Genomic DNA, 15,763 nt, shown 5'->3' with positions numbered 1-15,763 from the left:
GGGGAGGTTTACATTGCAGGAAGGTGAGGTTTACATTGTATCAGGCTGTAGAGGACAGCCTCCATTGTCATCCTGTACACACTGTATATACTATGGCGCCTTCACTAAGAGAAAAGAAGGGGCGTGGCTGAGGCGGGGAGAAGTGTGACTGAGGTAAAGAGGGTGCGGTCTGAGCGGGAAAGAAGACGACTGTGTGTGGAGGTGTGGCTTAGGCCGAGAAGGAGGCGCAGGCCGCCGTTGCGGGGGGAGTGGCCAGTGCTCAGAACGGAGGGCGGTCTTTCCCCCCCCCTGTGTCTGAGGAGGCGGGGTGCTCAGTGCGCAGGCGCGATCGGTGCATTGTGGGAGTCCGCGGCCCAGTCAGGTTCCTGTCGTTGTTGGATGGCGGCGGTGTGCTGCTCGCTGTAGCCGGCCGCTGTCGCTTCCCATTTCCCCCCCTTCCGCCGACCTGTACTAATCGTGTGTGTGTGTCCCTCTTGTTGTGTGTTAGAGCAGGAGAGGCGCCATGGCTTGCATCACAGACGTCATCCAGGTGACCAACGTGTCCCCCAGCGCCAGCTCCGAGCAGATGAAAACTCTATTCGGCTTCCTGGGAAAGATCGAGGAGCTGCATCTTTTCCCGCCCGAGTAAGTGACCCGATGGGGAGGTGAGGGGAACCCGACATGGCGGAGCGAGCCTGGCCAAAGATGGCGCCCGGGGAGGGGGCGGGGCGGACGTGTGTGAGGCGTGAGGGAGGCCCCGGGGGACTACAAGGACCAGCGTGTTCTCTACTATGTGGCCTAGTGGGTCTCTACACTGGTGAAGTACTACAAGGCCCAGTGGGGCTCCTCTCATAAGCCTAGCGGGGGCCCACAGTGTCTGGGCCGCTAAAGGGCACACCAGCTGCTGGGGGCCACGGGCCCTAAATCTCTAAGGCCGAGCAGAGCCCCCATTGGCTAGGGGGGCTGCAAAGGTTAGCGGAGCCCCACAGTTTCTGGCCAGCTACAGGGCCCCTCAGCCAGCAGTTGGTCCTAAGGGACTACATGACCAGCAGAACCCTTAGTACAGTGATGGCAAACCTTGGCACCCCAGAGGTTTTGGAACTACATTTCCCATGATGCTCATCGACACTGCAGCGTGCATGAGCATCATGGGAAATGTAGTTCCAAAACAGCTGGGGTGCCAAGGTTCGCCATCACTGCCCCAGTAGCTAGGGGATTTCAGGGAACCAGCGAGGCCCGACAGGGCCCCCTCTGCTACCTGGCACAAAGGGGTTCCTAGGGGACTACAAGACCCAGCAGAGCCCCCAATGGCTAGGGGAATCGCGGGGGGTTTCTGCTAGGCCCTATCGTTTTTGTGGTACTGCAGGGCCCCTACAGCGTCCAGTGCGGCCTCTCCTTGCTATATGGCATAGCGGGGCCCCTCAGTTGCTGAAGGACTTCAGGGCCTGCCGGGGCTCCTTATCTGCTACATGGCATAGCGGGGTCCCTTAGTTGCTTGGGTGACTACAGGGCCCAGCACGGCCTCTCTGCTACATTGTACAAAGAGGCCCCTAGCAGCCGAGGGACTACAAGGCGCTGTGGAGCCGCCCTGCTATATGGCGCAGTGGGGTCACCAGCTACCTGTTGGGTCCTGCAGCTACTCGGGAACTACAAGACGCAGCATGCCACCCTCATTTTTAAAGAGAACCTGTCCCCAGTACAGTTGCAGGTTTGTGATGCAAAAGTAATGAACAGACCCGGGGGGCCCCCTCCTATGATGTGACCCTGCGGTGTCGCCTTTCCTGCCGCCTTCCTCAGATATTCATGTTCAGCAGTTCTCTGGGTGCTGACTGTGCTGCCTCCCCTCTCTGTAACGAATCCTCCAGGCATCAGATTATTTTCTATTTATGTTTTCAAGAAGTGAGGTCAGAGTAGCAGTGGTGACAGGTTCTCTTTACAGTGGGCTGTGTGCTTTCTGAGGGTTTAAACATTTTTATTGTGTTTTTGTGCCAGGTTTTGCTCTTTGTATACACTGCCTCCCTACCATTATTGATGACGGTACCCTCACATGTGTACTCCCTCAGGCTTCTAGGTTTTTATTTTTTTTTATTTTTCTCTTTTTCATATGAGGGTTTACTTATGATTGGCCCAACAATTGCACATCACCCGCAGCTCCGCTTCAGTACCGGGAGCTTTGTGTACGCTAGTTGGCTGCATTCTGATGCCTGGTGTGTCCGCTGGTAAAGTTTACTTGGTGCTGTGCAATCTGCAAAATACAGGTTCTCTGTAGGCTCCATGCACACTGGACGCTACAATAACGTTAAACGCCAATAGTAGCGTTGCCGTGGGTCTTTTTAATGTTTTTGCAATAGTGTTTATTAGCGTTTTTTGCGTTGGCGTTTTTTTTTCTTCTTTTCAATGGATCAAAAATGTTAAATGCTGGTGAGCCACGTTTTTGAGCGTCTATTGACGTTTATCAGCATTGGCCATTTTTTTTGTGGTCAGAAAAACGACTCCTAAATGTGATTTTAGGGCGTTCAGAAAACGGCCCATAATCTCCACTGCTGATAAACATCCAAAAACGTCCATGTGTGCGTGGACACATAGGATAACATAGAAAAAGAGAAATCACCGCTCTAGGATACTTTTTAAAAGTCTCCTCACCTGATCCAAAGCCACAGGTGCTGGCAATGCATGGAATGATGCAAAATGAAGGAAAAACGCTCTGGACAGCCGCACCCCAAAAATAAATTGCTTTTATTTTAAAATCAGAAAACACACAAAAAGCATGCCACAGCAGACGGGGTAAAAACCTGACGCGTTTCACACCAAACTTTGAATAAGCACTAAAGTTTGGTGTAAAACGCGTCGGCTTTTTACCCTGTCTGCTGTGGCATACTTTTTGTGTTTTTTTTATTTTATTTTGAAAATAAAAGCAATTTATTTTTGGAGTGCGGCTGTCCAGAGCGTTTTTCCTTCATTTTGCATAGGATAACATAAAGTGGAGATTATGGGCTTAAAAAAAAAAAAACTAGTGTGCATGGAGCCTTAGATATCCTTGAAGTTTATCTAAACCATAGAACAAGTGTTTTTAGGCCTCATGCACACTGGACGTTAAAATAACGTTATACAAATTACAGTAGCATTGCAGTGAGTTTTGCAATGGCTTTTAAAAAAAAAAAAAAAAAAAAACCAGTTGGCCAATGCCGATTAATTAAAAAATGCCAAAAAAATGTATCGGTCGACCTCTAGGAAAAAAACGTCTACTGCCAAAAACTGCTGCTGTAAAACACGTCAAATGTCCAGTGTGCGTGAGACCTTAGAGCTGTAAACACTAGTTGCACAGGATGTTCCGTTTTCCTGTATTTGTGTTGGGCTTTGGGGAAGCGGTTCAAGGCACTAATTATCTTTTATGTTTTTTTAATATTTTTCAGGTTTATTGTAAAGTGACATTCCATTAAGTTCTGTGCACCACAAACAATTGTTTTCTGTGTATCTCAGCAGGGATCGGCACTTTTCTAGTGCAGAAAAACATCTCTCCATACAAGTGTGAATGAATCCTTAGAACTAAAGGCAGTGGTGTGTGTTTTGTTTGGATGGTCTCAGAGGGTTTTTAACACTGCTTCTTTTTTTCTTTTCTTTTTTTTTTTTTTTTGCCATGTGTCCCATTGGGAAGATTTCCCTTAATTCCCTGTCCTTTTAGCTGAAACAGGAAGTGAGAAAAATCCCCCCCCCCTGCCCCAAAGTTGAGGGAATCCCTGGTTGTCGCCAGAACTAGTGTCCCCTTTGGAAGGTTTCCCCCTCTATTCCTGTTCTGGCAACAACAAAATTTGCTATTTTCTGTCATAACCTATTGTTACAGTAGATAAAGTATAAATGTTCTGTATTTGTCCCATTTAAAATTGCACCAAAACAATAGTAAATTGAACTTTGAAAAAAAAAATAGAAATTTTCTCCCTGCAAGGTAATACCAAAATGTGCTAGTATTCATCACCTACTAGCATATTATGAAAGACTTATTTTAGAATTAAGTCCTCCAGCGGCCCGCTGACACGGCTTCCATCTTCACCCAGTATTATGGGGTCTGGCTGCTTGAATGGCCAAACTGCGATGTAGTCATGTGCGCAGGAGTCTCGGCTGTGGCACAGAGCTCTGCCATAGCCATGTTGCCAGTGCATGTTTAGTAGATATTCCTTGTACCTACAGATGAGCTTCATTGGTGGGCTGACTCCCTATCCTTGTGAATTTTTGGCAAAAAATAAATGATGGGAGTCCTACAGAACAAGGGATCTAGATCGTGTCTCTTATTGAGAATACCTTTATTTTTAATCTCCTATTAAGGCCTGTAGTTTTTTCTTTAAAAATTCACAAGGTTCTTTATTATAAGTTTACCTGTATGTACAATTTCCCAATGAGAGTTCACTACCACTTTAACCGGTTCCCAATCCGGATAAATTCTGATCTCTCGCGTTCTCTTACATGTAAAATTTTCATTTTTTTTTTTTTTGCTATTATAATAATTATACAGGATTTATATTGCCAGTATTTTACGCAGCACTTTACAATAGAGGACAGTTCAATACAGAAGAAATAAGAGGGCCCTGCTCATTGGGCTTACAATCTAAAGAGAAGTGTTGGGGGCTGCTAGAGTGATGTGGTGGTTGAAAATTACTCAGAGCCCCGAACATATATGTTGGTGGCGGCCGCCCCCTAATCTACATGCAGGGAGCCGAGCACATGGCTTCCAATGGGTTTTTAAGCACATGATTAGAGCCAGAACTGGCTTCACAAAGGGTGGGCTCGGGGCACAGAGCACTGCGCCCGGAGCTCACTCAGTTGTGATATTGGCAAATTAATATTAGCTAATGTCTTCCTGTTTCTCCTCCTGGCCAATGAGGAAGCAGAGCCTCGGACCTGGTTGGCCAGGAGTCCTGTGTCCTGATTGGCCTGGAGGAGGCGCAGAGGGGTGAACCACCAAAGCCACGACCTGGATGGGGCAAGCGATACAACGATGGAGGGGGTGAGCGGCAATCATGTACAGGTTCTGAAAGATTGCCCGGCCAATCAGAATATGCAGCGTGACTTGCGCATTTGTGCTCCCACTTGTGAAGCTGTGGGGATGAGCGAGTGTCTGGGCAGCCACATCGCTGGACCGCGGGACAGGTGAGTGTGTTTAAAAGTCAGCAGCTACACTTTTTGTAGCTGCTGACTTTTAATAAACACAAAAATGGGTGGACCTTCGCTTTAAGCATGCGCACATTTATTTTTTTCTAGTTTAGTCCATCTTTGCATGTTTTTGTCCAGTAACAATCTTAGGCCCCATACACATTGGACGTTTTTTTTTTTTTTTTTTTTTCTGCAGCCAGTAAACTCCCCAGCAGGTTATCCTATGTGTCCATGCACACACAGGCTGTTATCAGTATTTTTTGCCTGGATTCACACCTATGCCGTTTTAGTGCTTTTTGCAGATTTTCACTACAGAACGTGTTCCATGTTAAATGGACTATAGTGCAAAAAGCACTAAAACTGCATAGGTGTGTGAATCCAGCCTTGCTCTGATAAAGGCTGAAAAACATGGCTATTCTGCATTTATCAGCATTTTTATAAGCCTTTGTGGGAATGTAGTTTTGCTGCAAAAAACACAGCAACACTCATTGTACAGAGATCGCTATCTGGGTTTTTATAACATCCAGTGTGCATGAGGCCTTGTACCGCAGGCGTGGCTTTGCTTGTCAACATTATGTAACGATCCTGCAGGGCTGTGCAGATAAAAATGATACATAGAAGAAATGTATTCTCTAACACTTTTGGATACTATGTTTTGTTTTTTTTTCTTTTAAACGTTTTGATTTGAAGGATTAAAATCGGCTCTGGTTAGATTTCTGAGCAAAGTAAATCAATGTAAGATTATTCATTTATTGTTGCATTATAGTTGATACATTGATTAAGGCGCTTTTCTTAAATTGTCACAACTGCACCATTTATTTTACATAGAGAGATGTGTCTTTTTTTTTTTTGCAGATCAGCAGATGTCACTGTTTGTTTGCCACAGACAAGCTGCTGCAGTGAGAACATTGAAACCTTTTCTAGTAGTTAAATATCTTTTATAAGGGAGGATTTAGGTGTCACATGATCAGCTATTGGCAGTGTGCTGTAATATTTGTTTGTAAGCAGGTAGTTGGGTCACCCTAAAGGGGGGGGGGGGTAGATTTGCTTCTACAATTGGAGATTATGAATTGCCTAAATGCACTTTTGGTGGTTAAACAATAGTGCAACTGTATGCATTTTATAGATGTGTATTGGTGTACAAGGGAGGCTTTGGATCAGGCTTGTACAATTGAGTATTTGATTTTTTTATTCTTTGGCTGTACGATGGTGGTTTGTGCTTTGTAATGCCGGAAGGTTTTCATCACAATTAAAATTTGTCATTAATCTATGCAGCTGTTGAACACAGAATGCAGCCTTTTTTGCTCCTTGCATTAATATTCATGAGCATGCAACCTATGAATTGTTTTGACACCACGGCCAACTGAAGCTAAGCATGCCTGTTATTTCCAATAGAGCGGCATCCATATCTCTGTGTAAGAAGAAACATATGTAGTTACACTCATGGTGCTATGTGACTGTCTGTAAAGTGAGAGCACTCTGTTTTACTGGTCCCTGGAAAAAGCATGGGACATGTTGTGTTTTTTTTCCTTTAGACTTGTACTCAATTTTGTAGAGATGGCAGAGTTTTCGGAGCCATGTTGTTGGCAGGGGTGGTTTAAAACATGATTATGGAGTTGATTTACAATATGAGCAGAGACTGTTTACCTTGTGAATGCTAGTAAGCAGGGAATACACAGACCCAAAATAGGACAACAGGCTGACTCTGTTCATGTGTACTGCTGACTAACATAAGCCAACTGGCTTCTGTCGAATGGTCATGCTGAAATGCCAGCCTTTAATCAGTGTTTTTCAGCCAATGGCTGTAGTGGTGATCTTTTTGTATTCTGATGGGGGTAGTCCCTCCCTTTTTGGGGGGTGTGGGTATTAACCTTCTGGTTAACACTGAAGTGAAAACTGCTTCACCCAAGCAGGGTATACCCATTCAACCAACCAACCTTTTGCTAGCAAGGTTTCCTCTTTTTTCTTTCCATTGCACATGATTTGGGCATTCAATATGAACACAGGTTCACCTTATTTAAGAACTTTCAAGTTTTAATTGGGGCCGTAACAACTAATCGATCAACAAATCGATTATGAAATTAATCGATTGCTATTTTCATAATCGATTAATCTGCCAGTAACATAATGGAGTTAAAAAAAAACTAAAATTGGCCTTTTATAGTACAAAAAGAGCAAATTGCTACTGTAAATATATTCACTGTTCCACAGTAAAACATTAACCCCTTACAGTAGCAATTATTTGCTCTTTTTTGTACTATAAATGGCTAATTTTAGTGTTTTTTTTTTTTTTGTTTTTTTTTTGTTATGTTGCTAAATGTCTTAGGCCTGGGTCACACCTATGTGTTTTTTGGTGCTTTTTGCCCAACAACAAATTGGCCAAAAAAAATGTAAAAACGCAAATCTCCACAAATCCCCCCCCCCCCCTTTTTTGTTATTAACCGATCGATTATTCGAGACAATAATCGTGGACAACTAATCGATTATGAAAATAATCGTTAGTTGCAGCCCTAGTTTTAATTAAACAGCCTCTGTTCTTTCAGTGCCTATTTTTGGCTCTGCACTTCAGTAATGAATGCTACATGTGCCATTTATTAATGGCTGTCAATATCGTCACACTGTGATAATTCAGCCTGTCCCATTTTCATGTAAATGGCTGTGTGGTTTAGACTGTTCATTTTTAATGGGCTGTTTAAAACACCACAATGCACGTCAGTACACAGCTTGGTGGTTAGAATGGACCTTGGTATAACAACTCCTGTGGATCTGCCTAATTTCGTAATGCACTAGACCAGACTCCATACTACTGTCATGAGGATGCTAACAAAGTTGTTAAAAAGTCCATTACTAGTTTATCCTGGGTCGAGAGGTGTATGTACTACAAATACTGTTTTGAAATGCTTTTTTGCGCTAAATGTTTAATATCATTGCAACTGTTTTTTTTTATTGTAAGGTATTGGCATTAGCTGGCACATTAGCAGGGTAGTTCATGTTGAAGTGGAGCTCCAGGCTCCTTCAGAAAAAAATAAGTCAGCAGCACAAATACTGTAGCTGCTGACTTTTAATATTGGGACACTTGCCTGTCCATGTATCCAGTGGCGTCTTCACCCGAGCCGATTTTTGTGCGCACTTTGTGAATGGTCTGGCGGCGGGACAATGAGGTTGGGGGCTGAACTTCTGGCTGACTTTACCGCGGTCAGCCTGAAGTAAGGGCGGGTACCTGTCAAAGGTGCCAAATGTGGGGGTGGACAGAAGCAGAGCTTCCCCTTTTGGGTAGAGTTCTGCTTTCAGGTTAAGGTCACCACTCACTTGTAACATGTTACAGATGAAACGGCCCCAATTTTTATAGCTAGTGTGTAAGGGGGGGGGGGGGAGAGAAGAGAGATCTGCTACCTGTCGCAATCTGAAAAAATAAATAAAAATGTTGTGAATGGTAAAATTCCAAGTACAGACAGCCTTTGCGGCTGTTGGCTTTTAGTCCTCAATGAACTACCACAGTGCTGTTAGTTAAAACTGCCTGCCTGTATTATGTACAGGCAGATGGCTTACACTTAGTGTCTGCAAGAGACTTGCATGGCATCAGTGATCTGCTAATTGCTGGTGCAATGCTTTCCAGGCTCCAAAAAAATAAAGTAAATGCACTTTACCTGCGAATTTTTTTTTTTTTTTTTTTTTTTTAAAGTTAACTTATTCTTTAAAAAAATATAAAAATCATTAGCATTCATTGATGGGTTTTATACCTGTGTGGACTGCAGTAACTTGGGACAGTGAGGACTCGCATCTATTGCTGTAGTCTGCTGTTGCCTGTAGCAGCGGTGCTGGTTCTGGGATAAATGCATCATTTTTCAGTATGGATGGACGCACACTTTTATACCAGAACTTGCACCCCTTGCAGGAACTGGCAGCATCCGCTGTGACAGAAAACAGCTGTCCCATTTGCATCGATAATAAATTACTTTAATTTCTTGTAGGGATTTCAATAAAGGGTGAGTACTGTACTGCAATCTTGAGTGGCTGCCTAAATCGTCCCAATACTGGGTTTTATATTAGATTCCCCCCTCCCCCCTCGTTCTTCTGTTTATATTTTTCATGTGTTTCATCTGGATTTCTCCTTTCCTTTTTTTAGTGATTCTCCTTTGCCTGTAACATCTCGTGTCTGTTTTGTAAAGTTCCATGATCCAGAGTCTGCAGTGGTGGCCCAGCACCTGACTAACACCGTGTTCGTCGACCGAGCATTGATCGTGGTTCCGTACGCAGAAGGTTTGTACATTACCGGGCTATTCACATCTTTTTAAGGGAGGTGGGGTGAGGGTGTCTGTTTCGGGTTCTATAAGTGCACAGTCTGCATGCTTGTCATTTTTGTTTAAAGATCTCTGGTATACACTGATTCTTATTTAAAAAATATCCTGAGGCTGTTCTGCCAGTTCCTAGTCTTCCACCTACATCCTGTTTTTCATATTTACTGTACTATATTGAGTGTGAGCGGTTTGCATAGCACTTTATATAATAATGGGAGACGGTACAGTAACAATACAAGAGGAAGGTTAGAGGTCCCTGCTCCTGGAGATCTTGCAATCTCATTAGTTATTCATTGCATCAATATGGTGTCTTACTGTCCCTTTACAAGGACATAAAGCAGTGGTCTCCTTTGATGGAAAGTAATGTCATTGCTTTGCTTTTTAGCATAGTCACCATTTTATAATAAATCTATACTTCTAACTGGCACATTGGCTGATAGACTTTCAGGTATACCACAGATCAGTCTTGGTGTTCTGTAAGTCAGTAACTTGCAGAGGTTCTGAATGGGTGCAGGGTGTAAAATTTTCCTCTCTCCCCTTTTGAAGTTTGCATCCTTCAATACCTCACAGTATTTGCCGAATAATGAACTCTCTTCTCTGTTATTTGTGTGTGTGATTTTTGTAGTGGAGAAGGCATTTGCAAAGCCCTTCCTGATGGCAGAAAAAAAGTGGGTCCTCTTCTGCTTCAGGGGATGCTAGACATTAACTAGACGCCAGCAAGCACTCGTGTGTTGTACATGCTGTAACTACATGCTAACAATGTTTGTTTTTGTTTTTTTTTCTCTTTTTTTAAAAATGGCTGGAGTTTCTGTATATCTAGTATTGTTAGTCTGTGAGGTTTTGTATCTGAAAACAAATGCGGGATAAATGACTTAAAGGATATATGGACAACTACTCTAAACTGGCATCTCCTTCGAAAATGGAATTTTATCCTCTGGGTGGATCTGGACAAGGTTCAATTATTTATTCATTGCTGACCAAGAGGGGGTCTTCCCTCTCTCCTATGACTGTAACAGATTAAGGTGCGTTTGTCAATACATTTTGTTTACTCTACAGGATGCTGAACACAACAGTACAGTATCATGTGACTCCCTAGTGTCTTCACTGTGTAAAGGGTGGTAATACTGGTAGACCGGCTTTTAAAAAGAAACCCTGTCATCAATTAAAAATTTGCAGGTAAAAGGACAGAATAATGCTTGGCTGCAGTGTCCCCCCCCCCCCCACTTTCAAATATGCATTAGAACCTGCTATAATACCTGACTACTCCAGGAAGAGTCCCCTCCCAAGCATAGCCCCCTCCCCCCTTGTAGTTCATAGATACTCCCAGAAGAGGAGCAGGCTATTTGATACCTTTGCTGGCCCTGCTCCCCTGCCTCTCACCTACCTAAGCAGCCAGGGGAGGAGCAAAGGAAAATACTTTTAGCCTGTCAATGGAGTGACAGCTTTGAGTCTGATGGGATACTGACATCACATCCAAGTTGGTGGCACCCAGCAGCAGGCTCTGGCTCTTTGGGTATCTACACAAAAGGAGGCTTATCCAAGTAAATGGCATGCATAACATGTTAAATGCACATATAATCTCTCCAGAATATTGTTTTTGAAATGGATGGTCCGACAACAGCGTCCCTTTAGTTTACTCTTCAGGATGCTGGACTGGTAGATCAGCTTTAAAGCTTGTCGCAGTTCTGCTTAGGGTAGAGATCTCTGCAGCAAGATGCTGGACAGCCGTGATGACCACGGTGTGGTTAAATCCTACGTCACCATTTTGTCTGGAGTTGTATTGCAACTATTGTCTGGTAGCTATTTTAATAAAACAAGTCTTGTTTTACAGCTTTGGTTAGTCTATCAATGACTTTATGTGGATAATAAACACCTTTAATGAGTCTTACTGGGGTCACTGAGTTTCACAAACAGGTTTTATGAATGAGTCTTTTTTTTTTTTTTTTTTTTTAACTGCTGTGTTCATAAAAAAAAAGTTTCCCTCTTTACTGGATGGTTTTTAAGCCAGCACAGTACAGCTGTTCACAAATGTCAAGGTTTAATATTTCCTAGTAAGATCAGCTTTTGTTTGGGTACTCAAGACTTGTGTAACGGCCCTTTGCTCTTGTCATGGGCTTGTCCCCTTCAGTCTTCATCAGTAATGAAAGAGGTGCCCAGTAATAGTCGGTGGGTTATTAATGTGTGCCTGTGGTTTTAAAGGCCACATTGAGTTTGTTGCTATATTTGGCTTAAATTTTATGAAAACCTAAAATGTTTAACGATGCCTTTTCTGTATGTTTTTTATTTATATAGATATATAATATTTATAATGTCAACGTTTCTTACCCGTTGGATTCTGTCGGTGACCAGAGCTTCCTGTTATTTAATGCTACAGATACTTCTATAGAGGTATCAATTTATGTAAAGCAACTATTCAGTCACATCAATCCCTGCTCTCGAGCTTAGAATCTAAGGTCCTTATCTCTCCTGCACACATTCTAGAGCCAAGTTAGTCCTGCACATGTATTTAGTGTTTCAAAGGAAATGCACAGAATGTGTAAAAGGTGTCCTGACTGAAACGGAGTACCCTCATAGGTCCCCTAAGCCACTGGCACTGAAACAATTGGTGCAGCACTTACACTCGCTCTCCTCTGAGATGCTTAGTGCATGAAATGCGATATTGTGTATATGAAACATAAATGCATCCACAAAACATTCTGTTTTTATATGCACAATATTGCATTTGATGCACTAGGTATCAGAAAGGAGTGTGTGAGAGTTGCTAAGCGCTGTATCAATTGTTTCAGTGATTTATTTGCACATTTTAAGGGAGTGTTGGCAGCTTTAAAAATTTGTTTCAACATATAGCTGCTCACAAGAGTCATAAACACTGCAACCACCGCTACTTGTAGACCTGCTTTAAAGTGGAACTTCAGTCACAACTAAATCTAAACCTACAGCCCACCCCCATTCTAAAGCTATTCCATCTAACCTTGTAAAGAGATCACTATACTTGCGTATTTTGAAGCTGCTCCAGTGGCGGCTGAGAGAGACTGGTAAATTCATTGGAGAAGACATCACCTATAGACTTACTATGGGGCATCCGTTGTCCGCTACCTTTGCTCTACACAGAAGCCACATCTGACAGCTAAGCCTGGGACTGGACCAGAGAGAGGCTATAGAATTGGGGTAAGTATAGCGATCTCTTTACAGGGTTAGGGAGAATAGCTTTAAAAAGGGGTTGGGAGTAGGTTTAGCGTTATGACCTGGAATTCCACTTTAAATCATCTGGTTGCAGCATTGCCAACTGTCCCTTCATGCTCCCTTAGTTGGACCCTCGTTCTGTTGATTAACCCAACTAGTTGAGCCCATTTGACAAGAGTGAAAACACTGATTCTGATTGCAAGGCAGTGGTTTAAGCAAGGTCAGCCTGCAACAGGAAGTGCTGTTAAGAGAAGTATGGATTTGGAGTTTTTTCCTTTCTCATACTTGGGTGGATGCAGCATCTGACACCGACTCTGCACTGAGAACATTGCTAATGGCATCGGTTCTCACTGCTCCCTTAGTGGAGAGCTGCCGCCTTTCAATTGGCAGCTACTCTGATCTCCTCCGTGCTCACTGGAGTGCTGACCTGTGGAGCGGCTCGCTGAGACGGGTATCAGTCCAGGCACCTGGTGGATCCAGACTTCCATTGCTGGGATGACACGGTGCCTGGACTGATTCCTGTGATGTCCGCAGAGGGCTGAATGAATTGCACTCCTGTGACCCCCTAGGAGGGGCCCAGCCAACGAGCTTATTTTTAATGGGCCTTATCAGCTAGTTGCCTCAAACTCTTGCTAGGACTAGTGGATTTCTACATCGGAGCCCCTGGCTTTAGATCTATTGGGGAACCTGACATATAAGCTAAACTAGATGGTTGAAGATTAGACTTGGTCATGTTAGTGTGCAGATGAACATTTTTTATTTCTTTTTTTTTCTTCTCTGTGTGTTTGGGGGGGTGGGGTAATAGACCATGGGGTTGATTTACTAAAGGCAAGTGCATTTGGAAATGCAGGCCCTGTAGATCTGAGGGGAAGCTAAAATACAGGTTTTTTTTTTGGGGGGGGGGGGTGGTTTTGGGTTTTTTTTTTTTCCTTGCACGTCCCCCTCAGATCACCAGCAACTGCACTTGCAGTGTAAAGTGAATTTGCCTTTAGTAAATAACCACCTATATCTCTATTCCATTTGTGCACATGAAATCTTGGGTTGTTTTTTCCCCAAGATATGATTTAGCCAGTATGTTTTTATTCAGTATTGGCAGTGCAGTGACTTGGTTCTTTAGTGCCTCCTCACTTCAAAAATAGACTTTCTATAAATATCCTGCTTTAGCTATATATCCCTGTCACATGCTAAGCAACGCTTGATGGGACTTGTACGATTTCCTTCCTAATCCCTTTTATTACAGCTGTTGCCTCTGCCACAAGTTATATGCATGTAACAAAGCAGTTTAAGGGTCATTAAAAAGGCACAGCTTATAGCTGAATGTTTATCTGTCGGAAAATACTTATCTGTAAAGAAAGTTGGCTGTATAAATTGTTTACTTGACACTCATCACTTTAAAAATCGGATATTTGTATCTTCCTCACAATCTTTTCATTAAGATAGCTGCGTAAGGTCAAACATGCTGGCTCTTCAGAAAATCCTGATAGAATTGTTTTTTAAAAAGCTGAACTCCAGGCAGCTAAATATGAAGATTAAATGCATATATAGGAGGTTTTACCTGCCGAAGGATTTGTATTTATGTCCATACGGTCCTGAGACTTGCAATTTGCACAGTCCTGTTTAGCGGAGCAGAAGACCTCATTTTCCTCTGATGCAGCAAAGTAATTCTAACTGGTCTTGTACCTCCCCCTTCTGTGATTGGCGCTTGAAGGAGAAGCAGCAGATTAAACAACTCATCTGTCGCTTTGCTTTCCATCAGAATGCTTCTTGTTAGAACCTAAGCACTGCAGCGCAAATGATTGGCTCCTTGTAATTCTTCTTCTCTCCCAGTCTGAGTTTTGCTGTATAGTAGACTTGCAAGAGGCTGATGCCAAATAAAATTCAGGTACTTACACTGATTTTATTAAAAAAAAATATAATGATGAATTCTGATCTCCCTTAATCTTGTGTTTTTTTTTATATCTGCCTGAAGGTTAGCTTTAAACTAGTAGAGTACGTGAAGTAAACTTGTTATCTGTTTTATAAGGTAAGAGTCCTGCAGACACCACAAGATGGTAATTTGGGGGTTGATTTCCTAAAACTGAAAAGTGCAAAATCTGGTGCAGCTCTGCATAGAAACCAATCTGCTTCCAGGTTTTGTCAAAGCTTAGTGTTACTAAACCCAGGACACTGCATTCACTATATCTGGTCTCCCCCCAGTGCACAGAACATGGAAATGCGACGATTGCAGTAACAACAAACTGCTAAATACCTTTTCTCATCAACAGTATGTAGCAGTCTTGTGACTTCTATCAATGTCTGGTTAAAGCTTGTAGGAGAAGTTTTTATTCCTCTTGTGATTATCCCATGAGGCTGCAGCGTCTGAACGGTGCTGATTGGCTCTGGGCCAAAAACATGCACTCTCCTAAGAAAAAAGAGAAAACTCTACAAACCAAATTGAGCATGTGCAGCTTGCCCCCAAAGCTCTGTTATATCAGATGATAGTTTGGGGGCTGTGAATAAAGGGGAGGGCCAGAGAAGACAGGATCAATCAGCATTTTTTACGCAATGCTCATGATTAACCCCTTAGGTTCCACAATGAGTATAACCATGCTTTTCTGCATATACAGACTTATTTTACTGTTGTGGGTTTAGTAACAAACAGTTAGAAGCTGATTGGCTACCATGCGGAGATGCTCCAGTTTTTTAGTAGGTCAAAACCTTTTGTGTGACAGAAACCCACGTTTGTGGTCATTTCGAAAATAAATTAAATTTTTCTAGCAGGCTGTCTGAGAAATGCATGTTGGCTAGTAACACCCTCCCCCCCCCCCCCTCCCTGTAAAGTGAGAGCACCCATGTAGGCCCCCTGAGGTGTTAAAAAAAAATTACATGAGGCAGGACTATAAACGGGTGGTCAAAGCCTTTGAGGTACAAGGTAAAGCTTGGTACAAAGAGGCAGTGTGGTATCTGCTCTTGGGCGGGACTGAAAAGGCTAAAGGGTTCACTTTCTTAAAGGAAACCTTTCATGGGAAGAAATAGATTGGCAGGCATTTCAGTGCTTCTATCTGCTTTGTCACAATAATCAAGCTTCAGTGCCAAGTCATAGTCCTAAAATTAAGCCGAACTCCCGTCAGCTTACATAAAAGTTGCCCGCTTATCCCATTAATACTTGTTTAGCCCAG

At 43.1% G+C, this 15,763-nt stretch overlaps 1 protein-coding gene across 3 annotated transcripts in view; it reads left to right on the top strand.

The window, feature by feature from the left end:
• Positions 1-316: 316 nt before the first annotated feature.
• Positions 317-15,763, top strand: part of SRSF11 (serine and arginine rich splicing factor 11) — a 45,918-nt gene continuing 30,471 nt past the window's right edge. For 2 of the 3 annotated variants that reach the window (XM_040360716.1, XM_040360715.1), the window contains exon 1: positions 9,272-9,384. Coding sequence is in view for 1 of the 3 variants with exons in the window: in XM_040360714.1 (XP_040216648.1) it covers positions 503-624; positions 9,251-9,384 (256 nt within the window). In the remaining 2 variants the exon portion in view is untranslated. Of the gene's footprint in view, positions 625-9,250; positions 9,385-15,763 lie in introns of those variants that run through there. The other variant, XM_040360714.1, reaches the window with a different exon arrangement.

Source organism: Rana temporaria, chromosome 7 (assembly GCF_905171775.1).
Source record: "Rana temporaria chromosome 7, aRanTem1.1, whole genome shotgun sequence".
Classification (NCBI taxonomy): domain Eukaryota; kingdom Metazoa; phylum Chordata; class Amphibia; order Anura; family Ranidae; genus Rana; species Rana temporaria.
This window is presented reverse-complemented; position numbering and strand designations above follow the sequence as displayed.